The 21809-nt window shown below is 37.2% G+C and overlaps 1 protein-coding gene across 5 annotated transcripts in view; it reads left to right on the forward strand.

Annotated features, from left to right (window-relative positions):
* LOC143232874 (uncharacterized) overlaps positions 1-21809 on the forward strand; it is a 60913-nt gene that overhangs the window by 26296 nt on the left and 12808 nt on the right. For all 5 annotated transcript variants that reach the window (XM_076468864.1, XM_076468865.1, XM_076468863.1 and 2 more), the window contains one exon: positions 10550-10619. In XM_076468864.1, the coding sequence (XP_076324979.1) occupies positions 10550-10619 (70 nt within the window). The remainder of the gene's footprint in view (positions 1-10549; positions 10620-21809) is intronic.

Genomic DNA, 21809 nt, shown 5'->3' on the forward strand with positions numbered 1-21809 from the left:
TCCTTATTCTCAACATTTTCATGATCAAAATATTTGATTTCATATGGAATGTTACTGCAAGAGGTGTTTCTTTGTCACCAGTCTTGTCTGAGGTCCATCTCTTTGTGGATATCTCACTTTAAGAATTGGGTGCATATCTCAGTGGTCAGGAATTCCAGGGCCTATGGATGCATGACAAGGCTTCCATACAAAACAGTACATTAGAACTTCTTGATCTTCAAAGGGCAATGTTTCAAGGTCTGTATTCATTGACGGGAAAATTTCCATACTTCAACAGTTCAATGGTGGTGTTTTACTTTTCCTTTCAAGGGGGCACTTGATCCAGGTCTCATGATTTTCAAAACGTGAGTCTTCTTTATTGGGCCCACTCCTATCATATTGTTCTACTAGCTTGCCATGTTCTAGGAGAGATGAATTTGGTAGCTGATCAATTATTTTGACCCAACTTGATTTTCCTGACAGCACGGATGCTAAATTATGAGGTTTTCCATTGGATTTGCTCTCACTTTGGGACACTGATGATTGATTTATTTGCCACTCATTGGAACACTCAACTACCAGCATTTTTTCACTCAGTTATTGGCAATAGATGCATTCAGTCAAAACTGGATGGAATTGCACTTCTATATCTCCCCACCAATATGTATGTTTTCCACATTCCCAGCTATGATTTATTCAACCCCTTGTTGGATTCTGTTGGTAACACCAAATTGTCAGGCTTTCACTGGTTTTTGCTTCTGAGGTATCTTCAGGAGAGCACACGATGTTGAGGCAGCCACAGTCTGACACTGTACACATAGTATTGGGGTTTATCTTTACATTTGCCATGTCTTAGCTCTTGTATAATCTCACAATGAACATTTATCATCAGAAGTGACACACATATCAACAGCGGTGTATTGCGAGGAGGTTGAACCTACTTCATCCTGAAGTGACAACCATAATTTATTTTTGATCTGGCTCTTTGCCAAGAGTTTTACATCTTCTTTGATCATCTTATATATGGTGGTGTTATTAACTACTTTTAGATACTTGAAGAGATAAATTATATGAGTTCTTAGTACACTCTGGTCTCCTCAAGTCTTTTTGGGTCCTTCATCCCAAATAACTCTTTCAGTTTCAAAACTGGTATATTAAGGGGGTATTACATGCTCTTTCTCAGTATCTATTTGCACCCTTATCCTTGTATATCATGTATCACCTTTCCCTTTAGGTTTATTTTTTTGTTGCTGCTAAACTGCAGACCTCACTGGTCAAGAGTTCTTCAGGCTGTATGTGTACAGGGTACTTTATTATTCTACACATGTCCTCCTATACCTAGACAGGTCCTTTACACCTTAGACACTGGCATTCAGTGAAGGAGGTAAATACTTTTCACTGATCCATCTGACTGATATTTCTCATGTTTATGACCATTTGTATTCTAATTGTTCGTTATCTCCAGTGAGAGCCTTAAAGTGTTATCTTGTCTGCAATAATGCTTTTATAGGGGTTAAACAGTATTTTATTTATTGGGACCCCTCAGTTTCCTGGGATTTATCCCCAGTTTCTTTTTAAAGATGGGTATGAAAATTGATCCATATCACATATTATGAGCTCTTTTTAAAGGTAAAGAAACTTCTGCATATCACATTTTAATATTCATCCTATTTCTATGTCTTTAACATCCCAGTTAAATTTTTTACTGGAGGACATTTTGTGGACTGATATGTAGATCTCCCCAGATATCTTGCATTTCTTGCCTCATCTGACATTATCTTCCCATGAGGGATTTTGATTACCTCCTGTAACTATCTTAACCAGAGTTGCTAAGTTATAAGGTGGTATATGAGTATCTTCATTACTAATAGTCTCTAATTTTTATGATCCCTCACCTCTTTTTCACAGGATTCCATTCTGTAATGAGTGTGCCTTTATCAAACCCATTCCATACCAGCAGTCATCAACTCAATGTACTTTAACAGGCTATGTCAAAGTGAGATGTTCCATAAAACCACCTAGAGGCATACTGAGTAGTATTACTGTATTATTCTGAACCAACACTCATGAACTATCATAAGAGTGGCATAAGGGGATCTTGCCCATACCTGCTGATCAATGGGTTGAATGAATTTGGGTAAGTTTGCTTTTAAAAATTTAGAAAACTTGGTTCATCTATTGCACTGCTTCCTGAGAATTGTTTTTCAGGACTCTACATTGTGTGTTACCTTCCCCTTCTCCCAGTATTCTCTCCTCATTGTGGATTTCTGTATATGGTGAAGGGACCTCACAGAGAAGGTTCTGTTCTTTCAGTTTACTTTCTCTGGGATCTAAACATCCACTAACGTATTTTTCATGCGTGGTAACCTGGGAAAAGAAGGAGAGGATTCTGGTGGTTGAGGAGTCCAACCATAACACACCACTATCAATAGGCTGGTCCACTTGAGCTAGGTACAACCAAGTACCAGTGTTGAATGTTCTCAACAAGTGTTAAGGACATTGTGTGTAATGCTGGTGTTTGGTCATAATGCTCATCAAACCCTGGTGTTGTTTTAATGTCCTTGTTTAGCATGGTAGTGCATTTCATTGTAGGGGCTCCATCTGGGTGGGGTCAGTGGGCACCAAAATATTCTTCCTTTATTATGGATCCCTCAACTCAAAAATAAAATAATACACACAGACCATAGGCAAATGACCATGTCTTGAAGATTCTGAACAGCAATCTTCAACTTTAACATCTGTACCTCATTTTCCATGTTACATTTTTATCAGACAAATCTTTAGGGCAAATGTCTCTTCTTTTTTTTTTTTTATTCAGAAGGGACTAGAGAGGCTATCAGTCCCTCTTAAGTCAGTCAAAAACTATGTTCTGGGGACATCTTGGTGGAAACATCCACTTCAAAACAGTGAACTCCTTTTACATCTGAAGGTCATTGGGATATACTTAGTGAGGTTACTCCCCATGCTACTTTGAATTTATCACAAGGAGGTATTTTTGAGAGAAATTTGAAGAACATCCCCAAGTCAGAGATACATGCTGGTTTCTTGACCCAAGGAGATTTTGCAGTGAAGTGTACCTCCACTCGAAAAAAATGGAATTATGATGCTAAGTAGTGTCCTAAGTTTGACTTTTACATTACCATGTCCATCCACCACCATCAAGGCAAGTTATCTAAATTGCAAGGTATGGCCATATATACCAAACCCTCTCAGATGTTTCCAGTGTCAGCAGTTCAGTCACTCAAAGACATCATATTATGGTTCCTTGTGCTCATTATGGTGACAAGGACCATGATGGATATGAATGTGACAAGAACCATGGTGTGTATGAGTGTGAAATGGACCCTCATTGTGTTAATTGTAGTGGCTCTCACTTCTCTTATTTTTATTCTTAACCTACGTGGGTGGAGAATAAAAAGAGGTACAACATTTCAAAACGGCCCACAATATTTCTTATTCCAAGGCTCGAAAGTTACTGTCCCCTACTCCATCTCAGACATTTGCTGCTGCAACCCATTTCACTGCTACAGTGGGAGTGCAGACATATCTCTTCATATCTCAGGCAGAGTCATTTTGAAACTGTGTGAAGAATCTTTTGCCCTCTGTGATTAAGAGAGTCAATGTCAACACCTATCTCTATTCTCACTATTCCTTCCAGCAGCTCCAGCTTCTGACATTTCCATGAGTCCATCATATTCTTCAGCCCCAAGGTGCAGAACAGTTATTCGTTCACGTCCTCAGTCACTGTAATCCTGCTGACAAAAACCTGCTGTCTCAAACCACAGCAGGGAAATCAATAGACCTTCTGACAAAGAGAAATGATGTGGTCAAAAACATAATGTCTCTCTATCCAATTCTCCTTTAGATACGTTGAAATGGCTACTTTAATATAGTGGAACTGTTGAGATTTGCTCTCTACTTTGAATGACATCAAAGTGCTGATTGATTCTTACCATCCTGTATGACTTTCCTTAAAGGAAACATTTATGAATCCTGCCAATACAATTACCTTTTGGTAGTTTCTTTCTACAGAATTGACAGCCTAGGTGATGGAAGAATGCATGGAGGGGTGACACTGTTGGTTGATAACCATGTGCCTGTCCTATCTTTGCCATTTGATGCACACTTGGAGATCATAGCCATCCATGCTTCTTTGGGTTGTACATCACTGTTTGTTCTACCTACCTGTCTCCTGGAGATCTATGCTCAATCAGATCTTTATGCTCTCATTGAACAGTTACCGTCTCACTTTTTACTCCTGGGGGGGAGTTTAATGGACATCATCCCATCTGGGGAAGTGCTGATGTTCATAGGAGGGGTCGCTCCATAGAGCATATACTCTCTGATCACAACCTTTCTCTTTTTCAATACTGGTTCTTCTACTTATTTTCATGCATCCAGTCAGTCCTTTACTGCTATTGACCTCTCAATTGGCTGCCCTTCACTATTCTCCCATTTTTCTTGGAGGGTTGACAATAATCCACCAGGCAGTGATCATTTTCCTATACTTTTGAGAGAGATTGGCTGTGGTCGATGCCACCCAACCCATGTGCCCTCATGGTAACTGGATCAAGCAAACTGGCTCTCTTTCACTGCTCTCACAGAACTTGATCCTGCCCTTGTCTGTAAACCATTAGTAGATGACTGTGTGGCAGCAGTAACTGACTGTATTATACAAGCAGCTGCTCAATGTATTCCCAACACCTTGACATGTTTTCCATGATATCCCCGTTTGTGATGGAATCCTACCTGCCACATGGCATGGAAGGCTCAAAAATGGGCCTGGGATACTTTTCATAGGTATCCCACACTCTCACTTTGCATAGCTGTCAAATAGGCCCATGCACGTGCTCGGTAGGTAAGACGTTAAAGCCAGAAGGAATCTTGGATTAAGTTCACAACCAGCATATCTTCTACCACCAGTTCCAAAGTCATGTGGGAAAGATTCAAAAGGTCAGTAGGCAATATAATTCTGTCAACCTCTTGATCTTGCTCTCTGATGGCCGGGAAGTAGCTGATACCTGAAACATCGCTGATACTCGAGGTGAAAGCTTTTGCCGGGTATCTAGCACTTCTGCTTTTTCCTCCACCTTCTTAGCCATCAAGACTTGGACAGAGCAATCACATCTTTCCTTTCAAGCTGATTGCCTCTATGACTATAATCGTCCATTTACACTGATGTAACTCAAACTGGCCCTTCATTGGTCTGGCAGTACGTCAGTTGTACCTGATGATGTACACTATGAAATGCTGCATTATCTATCTCCTGCTTCTCTTGCTATTCTTTTGATTGTTTTTAAATGAATGTGGCAGGAGAATGTTTTTCCTGATGCCTGGCACCAGGCTATTGTCCTATCTTTCTCCAAGCCTGGGAAGTATCCTAACATTCCTTCAAACTACCATCCAATTGATTAGAGGAGTTGTCTCTGTAAGACCTCAGAAAGGATGGTTAATGCTCATCTTGTTTGGTTCCTTGAATCAAACAACCTCCTCTTGCCCACCCAGTGTGGATTCAGACAACAGTGCTCCACCATGGACTACCTGATTCAACTTGAAACATCAATCAGAAAAGCCTTTCTCAAACAAACAACATCTTGTACCAATATTCTTTTAACATTGAGAAAGCTTACGATACAAAATGGAGGTATGGCATTTTGTGAGACCTCCATATATATGGGTTATGTGGCCATTTGCCCATTTTTATTAAAACTTCTTTAATGGACAGGAGATTCCAAGTTTGTGTAGGTTTGACCCTTTCCTGTTCTGTTCTATAAGTAGTTGGAGTCCTGCAGGGCTGTGTTTTGAATGTCACACTTTTCAGTATAAAGATTAATGCCATCACTGAACTACTCCCTCTTTTTGTTGATGACTTTCACATCTTATGCCAGTCATTGAACATGAGGTATATTTAGCTGCAGCTGCAGACTACCCTCAATTGTTTACTGAAGTTGACCACAGCAAACAGCATTAACTTCTCTCTTTCTAAAACCATTTGCATGCACTTTTGCTGCTAATGGGGTATTCATCCTGATCCTGAACTCCATATTTGTGAAGTTGTGCTGCCTGTGGTACCTGAGATAAAGTTATTGTGGCTTAACTTTGACTGTAAGCTAACCTTTATACCACACATCAAGCAGCTATAGGTCAAATGTACAAGAGCATGAAACATTCTCTGTGTCCTCTCTTCCACCACTTTGAGAGAAGAGTGATGTTCCATGCTTAAGATATATTGTGATTTTATTCAATCAAACCTCGACCATGGATCACTGATCTATGGCTCTGCCAGGACCTCAGCTTTAAAGATGCTGGACCCCATTCATCATCAAGGACTTCAGCTCTGCTCGGGGCCTTTTTGCACATCCCCAGTTCAGAGCTTATACACAGAGTCCCATGAACCCTCTTTGCAACTGTTTTTACTAAATGTGTTGAAAATTCATTGCTTACCAAAGCATACCACCTGAGGTTTGTTTTCCTTCTACGGTGTGCCATACTTTTTCTGAACAGGTGATCTGCCATTGCTCATTTTGACCTTTGTATCCAGGTGCAGTTGCATAAATTGGGTCTGTTGTTGGATAACATTGCTGTATCCACTGGTCATCCTATCTCACCATAGCTTCTTACAGTTCCCAAATGTGGCCTATCTTCAAGTCATCTGAGAAAAGCAAACACTCCCGATTGGAAATACTGTCTGTTATTCACTGAACATCTTTCAAGCCATCCTTCCATTTCTATTTATACAGATGGTTCGAAATCAGATGGCTGTGTGGGCTCTGTTATGGTTTGTTGTGGTTTAGTGGTGATGTGGAGAATCCCCTCTACAACTTCTGTGTTCAATGTTGAACTGTACGCCATTTCTTTTGCCCTGGATCACATAGAAGCTTAAGTAGTACTCAAACTGCACTATTTATACTGACACTTTAAGTTCTGTACTGGCCTTGGAATCACTTCATGTTAGTTCACACCCTGTTTTTGCCGATATTCAAAACTGACTGACCCATTTCTCTTTAACATCTGCTTCTCTTCAGTTTTTCTGGATACCGGGCCATGTTGGTATTGTGGGAACGAGCTCACCGACACTGCAGCTAAATCTGTCTGCCCTGGCACTATCACTGCTGTGCCTGTTCTATACTTTGACTATGGTCCTGTATTCAAGGCTCGGCTTCATGCCAGTTGACTTGGAGTGAGCAATGTGGAAACAAGCTTTTCCAAATAAAACCTTATACTGAAGTTTGGCCATCTTGCTTCTGTAAGGATCGGAAAGAGGAAAGTGTTCTAACTAGACTATGCTTTGGTCAAAATTTTTTAACTCATGGTTTATTTTATCTGGAACTGATGCACCAATATATTATCTGTGTAACACTCAGATCACATTAAGTGACATTTTACTGTTTTGCCGTCATTATGACTCTCAAGCATGGCACCGTTTTAAACGTGTTTTGTCCCAAGGTTTATCCATAATGTTAGACAGTGTTATTGGTGATGGTGACACTGTCCATCTTGGAAATGTTTTTAATTTTTTAAAGGCCATTAATCTTTATAATGCCATTTAAGTTTTTTAATTTATTCATCAGACCTTTATTAATTTCATTACCTTTTAAGAATCAAAGTCCATCTAGTTCAATTTGAAATTAGAAAATGGGTGTAACATCAAATAACTTGAAACCAAGACTGGAAAGGCTAACTTCAGGTGACTACTGCTACTGTTTGAACTGCATGATAGTAAGCGTGGAGAGTTATAATTAATATTTTGCTTCAAGTGTTTTAAAACATCTATTACTTTACTTTCTGAAAATGACCATAACGTCAAATAACTTAGAATTAGGACTGGAAAGACCAACTTCAGGTGACTGACAGTGGTTTTTTGAACTTACCTTTTAGTCTTCCTGATGAGTTATGATAATTACAGTTATGCTACAGAAAGTTCTTTACAACTTCTATTACTGTAGTTTTTCCCTTACTGCTGTAGACTGGATGTAAACATTGGTTTTAATGCTATTTATATATTTTTTTTACACTTTGTTTTGTTTTACCTTAACTTACTTTAATTTTAACTTTTTACCAGATGTATGGTGCAGATAACCAAGCTGCTTTTTACCATAAAAAAAACAAACCAATACCAATCAACCAATGAACTCGGTATTATACTAGTGGAGCCAAAGAGTCCTTACCATACTCAATTTTCAATCACTTGGGTGGTGGACAGAGGTTATTCTTTGAGAATGGTCAAGTGAATTTTTTTCTACTCTTAGAGAAGATGGCAAATCTAAAGGCCCTCCTACTCAGGATCCTGGATGTTTTTTACCTCAGATGTTGGTAGGAGAGGCATCAACCTACATGGGAGCCTACTCATAATACTAATTCAGATTTGATGCTTGGCTATGTGATTTGGTTGAATGTGGCCATTGTTTTTGATACGTATGAGTTCAGTACATTGTTCATGAATGAGGGTCCATTGTGTCCTCATAATCCTGAATGCAAAATGGTTCCATCCTGGGTTCTTTGTTGAGCACAGTTTGTTTCACATCCTCCCCATAATTCCAGGGGCAAGTGGAATTTACCTTTCCCACATGATGGGGGAGTGAGGATGAGTGTTTATAATTTTAGACCAGATGAGTTCTGTTTCCTCAAGTTGAGTATTGTATACAGGATCTTGTCGTCTGGGTTTGGGGTGTTAAATATGTCCTTTTAAAATTGAAACATTAAAACATATAATATTAAAACTTGATTTATTATCTGTGTATTATGCCTAGATTATTTGTATACGTTACTAATAAACTAGTTGAACTGTAACTCTGTAAAGGTTGGGACATGTGAGAGGGTTAATGAAAGTAGGATTAATTTTGTGAGCATTTTTATATTGTCTTGTGAATTTTAAGCAAAATTTCTATAATGTACATTCTACATCATAAACAGTGCTTTGTTTCAAATATAAAACATATTTTAAGTTTTGTCACTTTTTAATATTTTATATAATATGTATCTAATTAATATTCTTAATACTGTTGATTGCTACATTAAATTCTTTAGATATACCAGTTATTTTTCCAGTATAGGTTGAGTAATTTCAAGAACTTGTCATCACACCTGTTTATGGGAGTTGAACAGACTTTGTATGGTTTATTGAATTTATGCACTTAAATAATATACATATCTTTCAACCTTTCCAAATCCAAGTCACAAATGACAAAACTGTCACTTTTCTTGAATATTTTAAATATTTTAAAATTGATCATGAATTACTGTTGTGATGCTCTATCCTTTTTTTGTTGTTTTGTTTTTAATATTAGATATTATGTGGTTGGTGGTATCATCCTTGCTGGTGGTGTTTTAGAGATATTTCATCACACATAGTATTTCTAAAATTGGTAAAATTTAAAGGCAAATATATCGAATTTGTAGTTTAAATGTCCTGGCATGGTCAGGTAGTTAGAGCACTTGACTTGCAGTTTGAGGTTTTGAATCCCTGTCCCATCATATATGTTCATCCTTTCAGCTGTGGGGGTATTATAATGTGATGGTCAATTGGTAAAAAGTAGCCCAAAAGTTGGGGTTGAATGGTGTTTACTACCTGCTTTTCCTCTAGTTCTTTCACTGCAACTTTAAGGATGGCTAGCACAGATGGCCCTTGTGTAGCTTTGTGTGAAATTAAAAACAAAACAAGCAAACATAGTTTAACACTAGTGTTACATTGTAGACTTAATCTTCTTAACAAACACTTGTAATTTGTAAATATGAAAAAGAAAAATTTAAAAATTAGTCATATTTTTGGATTTTTGAGATAATATAGTACAATATTAAAATATTTCAGATTTGTAATTGATAGTGAACTATCTAAACTCATTATGGCAGGAATTTTGAAAATTCATTATCAAGTTTCATTCCTGCTATTTTTATTTTATTAAGGCTTCAGTACAAATTTGTATAAAAATATTTCAGATGTATAGCTTTTGTTAAAGTTTACCTGAAGTGTTGATTTTTATTCCACTTGTAATACTGTTTTATTCTTATAAAACTAGTAAAAGCAGCCAAAGAATGTTTCAAAAATATTTTAGATAGTGTAGACATAGTAGAGTTTTGTCTTCAGTGGACTGCTCTTGCCTCTTCCTAGAGTGGGTTTGTGTTTTGGCTTCTATACTGAGGCCTTTTAGAAACAGGCAAGAACAGTGCTCCTGTACCGAGGTTAAAGAAGGCCTCAATACAGGAGTAGATTGTTCTTGACTGTATCTAAAGCAGGAGAATGTTTTGGTTCCCATAATGAGGTCAGAAAAAGCCTCAGTATAGAATTTGAAACATTGACCTGCTCTAAAAACAGGCACAAAAAATCCATTGAAGACAAAAAGCCTAAAATGTTAATTCCTTGAAAAGTATAAGAATATGCTATAGATATTAGAATAAAAGCTCTTGTGAAATTGAACTACGAAAGCATCATAAGTTGATTTGACATGTTTCTACTTCTGTGTCATCATTTATTCACAATTACAGTGTAGAAGATTTACATTATTCATGGTAACTGTTTTATATATTTTATACTGTTATAAAGTTGAAACTTGAACTGTTTCTATTAATATAGTTGACTACTGATATTCATCGTTATAGACTGGCGACAGGAACTACTGATATCACACAATCTGCTCTCTTAGGTAGGAAGATAATATGTGAAATGTCTTCACTCTGAACATTTATTAATGTTGTTTACAGGACAATTTAGAGATCCAATTTGTATGTGTTTGTATTTTTAACTCTTATCATAGTAGGGTATTTCTTAGTGTAACAGTTTAATATTATGTAACTTTCTGATGAAATTTAGCAGATATCCAACTAGTTATGAAAGCTTAATTTAAAACTATATGATATATAATGTATGGAGTTTCTCTCTTATAATTTGGTAAATATAGATTAAGCACATAGCTAATTCTGAGTCTTGCAATTTGAATATCTTGGATAACTAAACCTCTTTAAGACTTAATTTAAAATAATACTTATGGTGATCCACAATTTTTGAAAAAAATAAAAAAAATGTTTACATATAAATTTAGCTCTTGTATTTTTATCAACAAGTTAATGTCTAAACTTATCTTGTTCATCTATTGCTCTAGTTTGTTAATCAGTAATGTCTGTAATATATCTTGAACTTAAACACCTTTTATTGCTTCCTCTACCTAGAATTTCAGATAAATCATAGTGATTGCCACAAAATTTCCAGGTTCCCTTGTGCATGTTTTTGAGAAAACTTTTATGTTTTGCATTTAATGTGTTTACAAATATGTATATAGTAATATTATAGACACTGTTTCCTTTGGAACATTAAATTTTACTTGTTTTAGATTTTTAACTTTATCCATATAATGATGTTTTCACAATATATGGAAAAGCTATTTTATTTAAAAATTCTAATGTCTTGTTTAGTTTCTTATAAAGATGTTTGTACATGCTAGCTGTTTTATAAGCTTGGCAGATCAGTATTTTATAAAAAATATGTAAAACTATATGTTTTTAGAATGTACTTGATAAGTTTTATTCAAATATCACTTTAAATCCTAACTTTAACCCTGGCTTTTGTAAATACCTAATTTTAGTTACATTTTCTCATAAAAAGTGTTGTGCACCTGCTGTAGTCTCTTTGATGTTTTTATGCCAATTTGCATAAAAAATGATCAAGCATGTTTTTTTGCAATAAATAAATGTAAAAATGAAAATCAAAATAACAAACTAGTTTCATGAATTAATATTTAGTCAGCATTCCCTTGGATTTCAGTACTGCTTCACTTCAACATGGCATGCTTTCAATAAGTTTGTGCAGATATTCCTGAATGATTGACTGCCATCCTTCTTTAAGTACTTTGAAAAGTTCATCTTCTGTGTGTGGCTTGAGACCTTTCATTAACTGGTTTAACTCAGCCCATAAACTTTCAGTTAGATTAATATCAGGTGATTGACCTAGCCATTGTAAAACATCAATTATCTTATTTCTAAGATATCATTTAACAACTCCACAGTTGTAATGAAAGTCAGTGCTGAAATTAGGATTTGAGGTCATATTTGAACAGATATCATCGAGCGTGCCCTGGAAACATATAGTTTTACATTTTTTTCTGTTATCTAAGAAAAGATATAAGAAATTAACAACATTTGGGGGGACATTTTTTCTCTACCCCCTGCATAATATCATTATACATTAAATCTGCTATGTCGTTCTCAGTATTATGAGGTTTATTATTTCACTTATAGTACTGTGCAAAAGTATTAGAACAAAGCCAAAAATGATATTTTTCACTACTTTCAAAGGACAATGGATTGTCAATCACAGATAAAACATCAAAATTCTATTAATCTTCATATTTAGTACAACAGAAACTCAGCAGAAATGTTCACGCTCAGTAAACAGGGTTTTATGTTCCTCTTTTTGCTTTAATAACTGCAAACAGCATTTTACACATTCTTGCAACACATTGAATCAAAGTGTCCTTTGAGATTTTACTCCAAGTGTCTCTAATACACTTTCATAAAATTTCTTTAAAAGTAATTTTTGATCTATCAGATCCTAGATTTGTCCAGTTGGGTTGAGACTGGGGCTTTATGGAGGCCATTGCATCATTTGAATGACTTCAGCAGCCTTTTTCTTAAGTAATTTCTGCTTAGGCTTTATGAGTATTTGGATTCATTTTCTTATTCATAATAAAATCATAGTGTAGTAAGATACACAGACAACTAAGTAAGCCGTGACAGTATCTGATGTATCATAGTGTAGTAAGATACACAGACAACTAAGTAAGCCGTGACAGTATCTGATGTATCATAGTGTAGTAAGATACACAGACAACTAAGTAAGCAGTATCTGATGTATGTGTAGTAAGATACACAGACAACTAAGTAAGCCGTGACAGTATCTGATGTATCATAGTGTAGTAAGATACACAGACAACTAAGTAAGCCGTGACAGTATCTGATGGTGCTTGTGCTGGTCCTTTATTCAATCTATTGCAAATATATCACGCCACCTCATTATAAAAACATCCTCAAACCATCACACTGCCTCTTTCATACTATATGGTAAGTGCTGTGCATTGAAGTATCTTTCACCTTTCTTCTGCTGGATGTGTAACCTATGCTTTGAATCAGATATCTCAAACTTGGACTAATTCATCCATAACACCCTTTTCCAATCATGAACAGTTCAGTTTCGTACTTTTTTTTTTATCAAATTTCAGTCTCTTGACAATATTTGGAAATTAATATAAACGTTTTTAACTAGAACACAAATAAATATTCTATTCTTTTTTAGTCTTCTTGAAACTGTAGGTTTGGACACTTTCTGTCATGTGGTACATTGTTGGTGATATCATGCTTAAAATCATTGGCAGTCTTCTTTCTATCCCAAAGGCTGCATAAAAGAAGATACTTAACATCAGTATCATTAAGTTCAGGTGTTTTCCTCTTCCTTTTTTATTTTCAAATTGACCTGTCTTGGTCTCACAATCTAGGGTGTTTTTGACAGGTTTTAGAGAGCATTTCAGTCTGCAGCATTTTGTGTGAGTCCAAACAGAATATGTAACGCTTTTATCTAATTATCTAAGGTGTCTGCTCTACTGATAATCTTATATGCTTTTTGTGTCATGGCATGACAACAAAACTTATCACTGTTTTCATGAAGGGTTATTTGTGAAGTGCTATAAAATTGGTTTATTTTAGCGTGAACTTGTACAATATGATAAGACACTGCATGAAGTACCATGACAGTTATTTCAGACCCAAAGCTGATCAGTATGTTCACTGAAACAGAACCATCATGACATGCCCTTGTTATAAGTATATAAGAATTCTAAAGAATAAATATTCTCACCCTGTCTCACTCAGTTCTCAGTAGGGATCAGTGAAGCATTAACAAAGCATTGAAGTTTACATTCTTTAATGGCATGGAAGAATTAGTCCCATAAAATGGAAAGAATAACAAAATATTCTTTTGATTTAACATTTTTGCACAGTACTGTACACATCCATTGTTGTAATAACTTTTGTAAATTATACATTTTGAAATTGTATCAGGATTTAGAAGAATGTTTAGAATATTCCAAAAACAGATTTTGCAAAACACTTTAATAATTGTAAAAATAATAATGTTACACCTGAATTTTATAGTAGCAATGAATCAACTAAATTAATCAAGAGTGTATCACAATATTAAGAAACATTGAATTTTAAAAATAAAGAGAAATGTAAGTAAAACTTTCAAAGAACACTTTGAAGAGACCTTTTGTCCACTAGTTACCTATATTCTGTAAAATGTTTTAACATTCGAAATAATATAAAATTGCAATTAGATAGAAAAATGGAATAACTTGATTGACTAACAAGTATCACTTATTAATTGTCTTTATAACAAGATGTTTAATTTTTTGGAATATCTTTCGAATGTGATAGAAATGATAGTTTTTAATCTCTGCATCATATTTAAAATTTTAATTATAAAATTTTCTTTGGTCTTTTCAACAAATTTCAGATTAGGAGATATAACTCATGGTAAAGAATTTTTAATATGATGGAACTTAAATAAGTAAAATAGCTTTTTTTATTTGTTAATTCTGATTTTAAACTGCATAATTTTAGTGAGGAATCTAAAATTTCAGTATACATTGTAAAATAGTTGTACAGAAATCTGATAATGATGTAATTATTTTAAAGAAAACCGATATTTACAAAATTAATAATACTTTGAATAACAATATAAAAATTTATGTTAAAAGAGAAATTTACAAAATTGCAATATTAGTAATTAAAAGTTAAAAAAATAATTCAATTAAAACAAGAAAATTTAAAGATAAGACTACTAGAGAGTCATTCAGATATTTTCTGAGTTCCTAAGGTACATAAAAAAGCACTTGCTTAGACTTTTAGTTGCTGGTATATTAATTCATCTAAATATGAATTATTTGGTTTTCCTCCTTGAGGTGGATTCCTGTATGTGGTGAGGGAACCTTCCAGAGAAGTTTCTGTACTTTCAGTTTACCTCCTCTGGGATCTGAACATCCACCTACATGTTTGTTATGTGTGGCAACCTGTGATGGGGTATAGAGAATCCTGGTGGTTGAGGTGTCTGGCCATAACACACCACTTTGGCATTGAATTCCTGGAGATGGGCAGTGTTGGGGTGGACTCCCCAGGGTCAATTGACTGATCCACTTGGGCTAGGTACAACTAAGTACCAGTGTTGAATATTCACAACCACTGTTATGGACATTGTGTCTGATACTGGTGTTTGAATGGAATGCTCTTAAAACCGTAGTGTTGCTGCAATGTTCTTATTTAGCATTGCAGTGCATCACCTTGTAGGGCTCTCTAGTGAGTAGGAAGAGTGGGCACTGAAATGTTTTTACTTTATTATGGATACCTCCATTCATGAAGAAAAATAAATGAATAAAATTGAGAGAAAAAAAATGTAAACAGCCACAAATGGATGACTGTTCAACATTCACCATCACAGTCAGTTTCTGTACCTAGATCTATCATTTTTCACTCATTATCTGAAAAATCCTTAGGGGAGATGCCTCTCTTTTTTACTCAGAAGGGATTAGGAAGGTTTGCTTTCTCCCACAGGTTAGTAAGAAAGTTATGATCTGGAGACATTTTGGTGGAAACACACTAAACTCCTCATGAATTTGGAGAGCATTGGAGATATACCCATTGAGGTTATTCCCCATGCTATTTTGAATTATTTGAGAGGAGTTATTATTGAGAGTGTCTTGAAGAACATTCCTAAGTTGGAGATCCTCACAGGTTTTCCAGCCAAAGCATTTTTGCAGTACATCAAATCTCCACTTACAAAGATGGAATTATAATGCCTACTAATGATCTGATTTTAATGTTTACATCATCACATCCACCTGCCACTGTCAAGGCAGGTTATCTGAACTATAAGATAAGGCCATACATTCCCAATCCTCTCAGATCTTTCCAGTGTAAGTGGTTTGGTCATTCAAAGACATCTTGTCACTGTTCTTTAACATGTACACATTGTGGTGGTAAAGACCATGATGCCTACAAGTGTGAACTGGAAGCACACTGTGTTAACTGTAGTGGTTCATACCCCTATTACTCTAGTTCTTCTTCTAAGTGGATAGAGGAGAAAGAGGTACAATGCTTGAAGACTAAACAATATCTCCTACCCATAGGCTTGGAAGTTATTGTCCTCCCCTCCATCTTGGACACATGCTGATGCACTCCATTCACTGTTACAGTGGTATTGCAGACAGATCTCTCTGTGTCTCTTAGCAGGATCATTTTCAAAACAATTGAAGAGTCTTTTGTCTTCCATGTTTAAAAGAATTGAAGAGTCTACATTTACTCTCATCTCTACCCCTGCCACTCCTTCTGGTTGCTTCCCAGGTCTACTTTATTAGCCCCAGGTTTGGGCATCTTCTCAGGACCATCTTCTTCTCCAGCCCCAAGATACACAACAATTATTTGTTCATGGCCTCAGTCACTGAAATCTTCATCTATAGATAGAGACCTGCCTACTTGGACCAAGGCAGGATATGTGGAGGTCAATAGACCTCCGTCCAATAAAGAAAAAAAAAATGTGGTCAAAAACAGAAAGGCTTCCTGCCCCATTCTCCTCCATATAAATAAAAATGGTCACTTTGATACAGTGTAACAATTAGGGTTTTCATTTAAATATAGATGACATTAAGGACTTGATTGATTCTTATCATCCTGTGTGTCTCTTCTTACAGGAAACATTTCTAAAACCTGTCAGTGCATCACCTTTCAGCAGTTTTCTTTGTATGGAATGACAGGTTGTGTGATGAATGAGTGCATGGAGGGGTGGCATTGTTGGTAGATCAGTGTATGCCTGCCTTGTTTTTGCCACTTGATGCATCTTGGAGGCTCTAGCCATCCGTGTTTCTTTGAGTTATACCATCACTATTTCTTCTCTTTACCTTCTCCCTGATGCCCTCATTGAACAGTTACCATCTCCCTTTTTAATGCTGGGGGATTTTAATGGACATAATCCTCTCTGGAGTGGTGCTAATATTGATGGGAGGGTTCATCCCAGAGAGCATATGTTCTTGGATCAAAACTTTTCTCTGTTCAGTACTGGTTCCTACATTTATTTTTGTGCACCTAGTCAGTCTTTTACTACTATTGATCTCTCTGTCTGCCCCCTCGGAGTGGATTCTTGTATGTGGTGATGGGACCTCCCAGGGAAGGTTCTGTTCAGTCAGTTTACCTCCTCTAGGATCTAAACATCCACCTACATGTTTGCCATGTGTGGTGACCCGGGAAGGGGAGGAAAGGATCATGATGTATGAGGGATCCAACCCTAACATACCACTTTGGCCTGGAATTCTTGTAGATGGGCAGTCTTGAGGTGAACCCTGGAGTCAGTCAGCTGGTCCACTTGGGCTAGGGTTAACCGAGTACCAGTGTTGGATGCTCTATACTGATGTTGTGGACATTGTGTCTGATGTAGGTGTTTGGGTATAGTGTTTACAAAACTCTGGCATTGCTGCAGTGTCCTTGCTTGACATTGTAGTGTGTCCCCTTGTAGGGCTCCGTGGTGGGTGGGGTCAGTTGGCACTGAAATATTCCTTTTTTATTATGGATGCTCCAAATTAAAACTTAAATAAAATAATGAGAAAACAGTCCATAGGTAAATGACCACTTCTTGAAGATTCTGAGCAGCAATCTTCAACATCTGTAACTCCTGTAGTGCCTCATTTTCTTATACTACATTCTCTTGCAGACAAACCTTTAGGGCAAATGTCTCCCTTTTTCATTCAGAAGGGCCTAGAGGGACTATCTGGGTCTCCAAAGTCAGTAATGAAGCTTCACTCTGGTGACATATTGGTGGAAACATCCACATCTCAACATAGTGAACTCCTCTTGCATTTATAAGCAATTGGGGGTATAAGTATTGAGGTCATACCTCATGCTATTTTGAATTAATCATGAGGAGTTATTGTTGGGAGGAATTTGAAGAACATTTCTGGGATAGAAATTCTTGCTTGTTTCTCCACCCAAGTAGTTTTTGCAGTGAGAAGTATATCCACTCACAAAGATGGAATTACAGTGCTGATCAGTGTCCTCATTCTGACAGTTACATCACCTTGTCCACCTGCTACTATCAAGGCAGTTTATCTTAATTGCAAGGTTTGGCCATACATTCCAAACCCTCTCAGATGTTTCCAGTGTCAGCGGTTCGGTCACTCGAAGACTTCATGTTGTGGTTCTTTGTGTGTTCATTGCAGTGGCAAGGACCATGATGCCTGTGAGTATGAAATGAACCCTCATTGCATCAATAGCAATGGCTCTCACCCATCCTTTTTTTTTTCTTGTCCTAAATGGTTGGAAGAAAAAGAGGTGCAGCATATGAAAATGATTCATAACATTACTTATCATGAGGCCTAATAGTTGCTGTCCACCACTTTATCTTGGATGTATGCTGCTGCACTTCATTCCACTTCAATAGGGGAAGTGCAAACAGATCTCTCTGTGCCTCCAAAAGAATCATTCTCAAACTAAATGAAAAGTCTTTTGACCTCCATAGTCAAAAACGTTAATGAATCAACCTCAACACTCATCTCTGATCCTAACATACATTCCAGTAAATCCCAAGATCCACTTTCTTTGATTCCAGGTGCAGGCACTACCTCAGATACATCTTCTTCTCACGCCCCAAGATGCAAAACAATCATTCGTTCATGTTCTCAGTAGCTGGAATCTTCTTCCAACAGCAAAGACCTGCCCAACCGACTCAGGGCAGGATCCATTGTGGATGATAGACCTCCTTCGAATAAAGACAGTAAAGAAAAAAAGACATTGTCATAAACAGAAGGGTTCTCCACCCAATTTGCCTACTCATAAATAAAAATGGCCACCTTGATACAATGGAACTGTTGAGGTTTACGTTCTAATCTGGATTACATCGAAGCACTGAGTGCTTCCTACCATCCTGTATGTCTTTCCTTACAGAAAACATTTGTGAAACTTGCTGATACAGTCACCTTTTGGTGGTTTTCTTTGTACAGAAATGACAGACTATTTGATGAACAAGTGTATGGAGGGGTGACACTGTTGGTTGATCAGCGTATGCCCACCCTGTCTTTGCCACTCGACACATCCTTGGAGGCCGTAGCCATCCTTCTTTCCTGGGGTCGTACCATCACTGTTTTTTTATATCTATTTGTCGCTTGGAAAGACCTGTGATCAATCAGACCTTGATACTCCTATTGAACAGTTGCTATCTCCCTTTTTAATCCTGGGGGACTTTAATGGACATCATTCCCTCTGGGGAAGTGGTGATATTGATAGGAGGGGTCACTCCATAGAGTGTATGCTCTCTGATCACAACTTTTCTCTTTTCAATACTGTTTTTTCTATTTATTTTCATGCACCTAGTCAGTCCTTTATTGCTATTCATCTCTCAATTTACTCCCCTCCATTTTTCTTAGATGGTTGACAATAATCCATGAAGCAGTGATCATTTTCCTATACTTTTGAGAGAAACTAGCTATGGTTAATACCACCTGACCCGCATGCCCCGGTGGAAGCTGGATCAAGCAAACTGGCCTTCTTTCACTACTCACGCAGAACTTGATCCTGCCATCATCTATAAGCCATCACTAGATGACTGTGTGACAGCAGTAACTGACTGTATTATACAAGCAGCTGCTATATGTGTTCCTAAAACCCAGACACGTATTCCACGATATTCTTTTTTGTGGTTGAATTCTGCTTGCCTCATGGCACGGAAGGCTCAAAAACGGGCCTGGGATATTTTTCGTGGGTATCCCACTTTTCAGCAGTTTTGTTCACATGCTTGGTAGATAAGAACGGAAGCCAGAAGAAATCTTGGATTAAGTTTACAACCAGCATATCTACTACCAGCAGTTCCTAAGTCACATGGGACAAGATTCGAAAGGTCAGGGGCAATCTAATTCTTTCCTTCTCGATCTTGCTCTCTGATGACTGGGAAGTAGCTGATACGTGGAGCATCGTCAGTACTCTAAGTGAAGGCTTTTGCTGCGAGTCTAGCACTTCTGCTTCTTCCTCTACCTTCTTAGCCATCATGACTTGGGCAGAGCAATCACCTCTTTCCTTTTGAGCTGATTTTCTCTACAACTATAATCGTCCCTTCACACTGGTGGAACTCAAAGTGGCCCTTCATTGGTCTGGTAGTATATTGAATGGACCTGAAGATATACACTATAAAACAATGCACCATCTTTCTCCTGCTTCTCTTGCTATGCTTTTGATTGGTTTTAACCAGGTCTGGCAGGAGAATGTTTTCCTGATGTCTGGTGACAGTCTGTTGTCTTACCTTTCTCTTAGCCTGGGAAGGATCCCAAGATTCCTTCAAACTACAGTCCAGTTGCTTTGTAAGACTTTATAGAGGTCGGTTAATGCTCATCTTGTTTGGTTCCTCGAATCAAAGAACCTCCTCTCACCCACCCAGTTTGGGCTCCGAGAACGGCACTTGACCTTGGACCACCTGATTTGTCTTGAAGTGTCAATCAGAGGAGCCTTTCTCAACTGACAACATCTTGTATCAATATTCTTTGAAATTGAGAAGACTTATGTGATACAACATGGATGTATGGCTTTTTTCGAGACCATATACATGGATTATGTGGCCATTTGCCATTTTTATTAAAAAATTTTTAATGGACAGGTGATTCCATGTTCATGTGGGTTTGGCACTTTCCTGTACTTTTCTACAGGAAGTTGTAGTCCTTCAGGGCTGTGTATTGAATGACCCACTTTTCAGTATAAAGATTTATACCATCACTGAATGACTTCCTCCTACTGTTGCAAATGGGCTCTATGTCGGCGACTTTCACATCTTCTGTCAGTTGTTGAACTTGATGTATACTGAGCGACAGCTACAGCCTACCCTCACATGTTTACTGAAGTGGACCACACCAAACAGCTTTAACATCTCTCTCTCTAAAGCTGTTTGCATGCACTTTTCCTGCCAATAAGGTTTTCACCCTAATCCTGAACTCTGTATTGGTGAAGTTGTGCTGCCTTTGGTTCCTGAAAGAAAGTTCTTTTGCTTATCTTTGACCTTAAGCTAACCTTTATTACACACATTAAGCAGCTACTGGTCAAACGTACAAGAGCACTGGACATTCTCCGTGTCCTCTTTTCCACCACTTAGGGAGTGAATTGATGTTCTATTCTAAAGATATTTTGTGCTCTTATTCAATTGAAACTTGACTATGGATCACTGGTCTAGATAGAGTGGATTAAAGATGCTGGATCCTATTCATCATGAAGGACCTCGGCTCTGTACTGGGGCTTTCTGCACATCCCTTGTTCAGAGCTTATCCACAGAGTCTCGTGAATCTTCTGTGCACATCTGCCATTTGCAACTGTCTTTACTATATGCTTCAAAACTTTGCTCCTTGCCAAATCATCCCACCTGGAGTTGTGTTTTCCTTCCTCAGTGGGCCATACTTTTTCTGAACAGGTGATCTATCATTGCTTTTTTTGACCTTCATATCCAGGAGAAGTTGGATGAATTGGGTCTGTCCTTGGATAATATTGCTGTATCCACTGATCAGCCCATTCCACCATGGCTTTTTACAGTTCCCAAATGTGACCTATCTTCAAGTTGTCTGAGAAAAACAGACTCTCATGATTAGAAATACTGTCTGTTATTTGCTAAACATCTTTCAAACCATTCTTTCATTCCTATTTATACAGATAGTTCAAAATTATGTGACTGTTTTGGCTCTGCCATAGTTTCTTGTGGTTTGGTGGTTGTGCACAGATTCTTCTCTACAGCTTCTTTGTTTACTGCTGAACTGTATGCCATTTTTTTTCGTCCT

Source organism: Tachypleus tridentatus, chromosome 11 (genome assembly GCF_004210375.1).
Source record: "Tachypleus tridentatus isolate NWPU-2018 chromosome 11, ASM421037v1, whole genome shotgun sequence".
Taxonomy (NCBI): domain Eukaryota; kingdom Metazoa; phylum Arthropoda; class Merostomata; order Xiphosura; family Limulidae; genus Tachypleus; species Tachypleus tridentatus.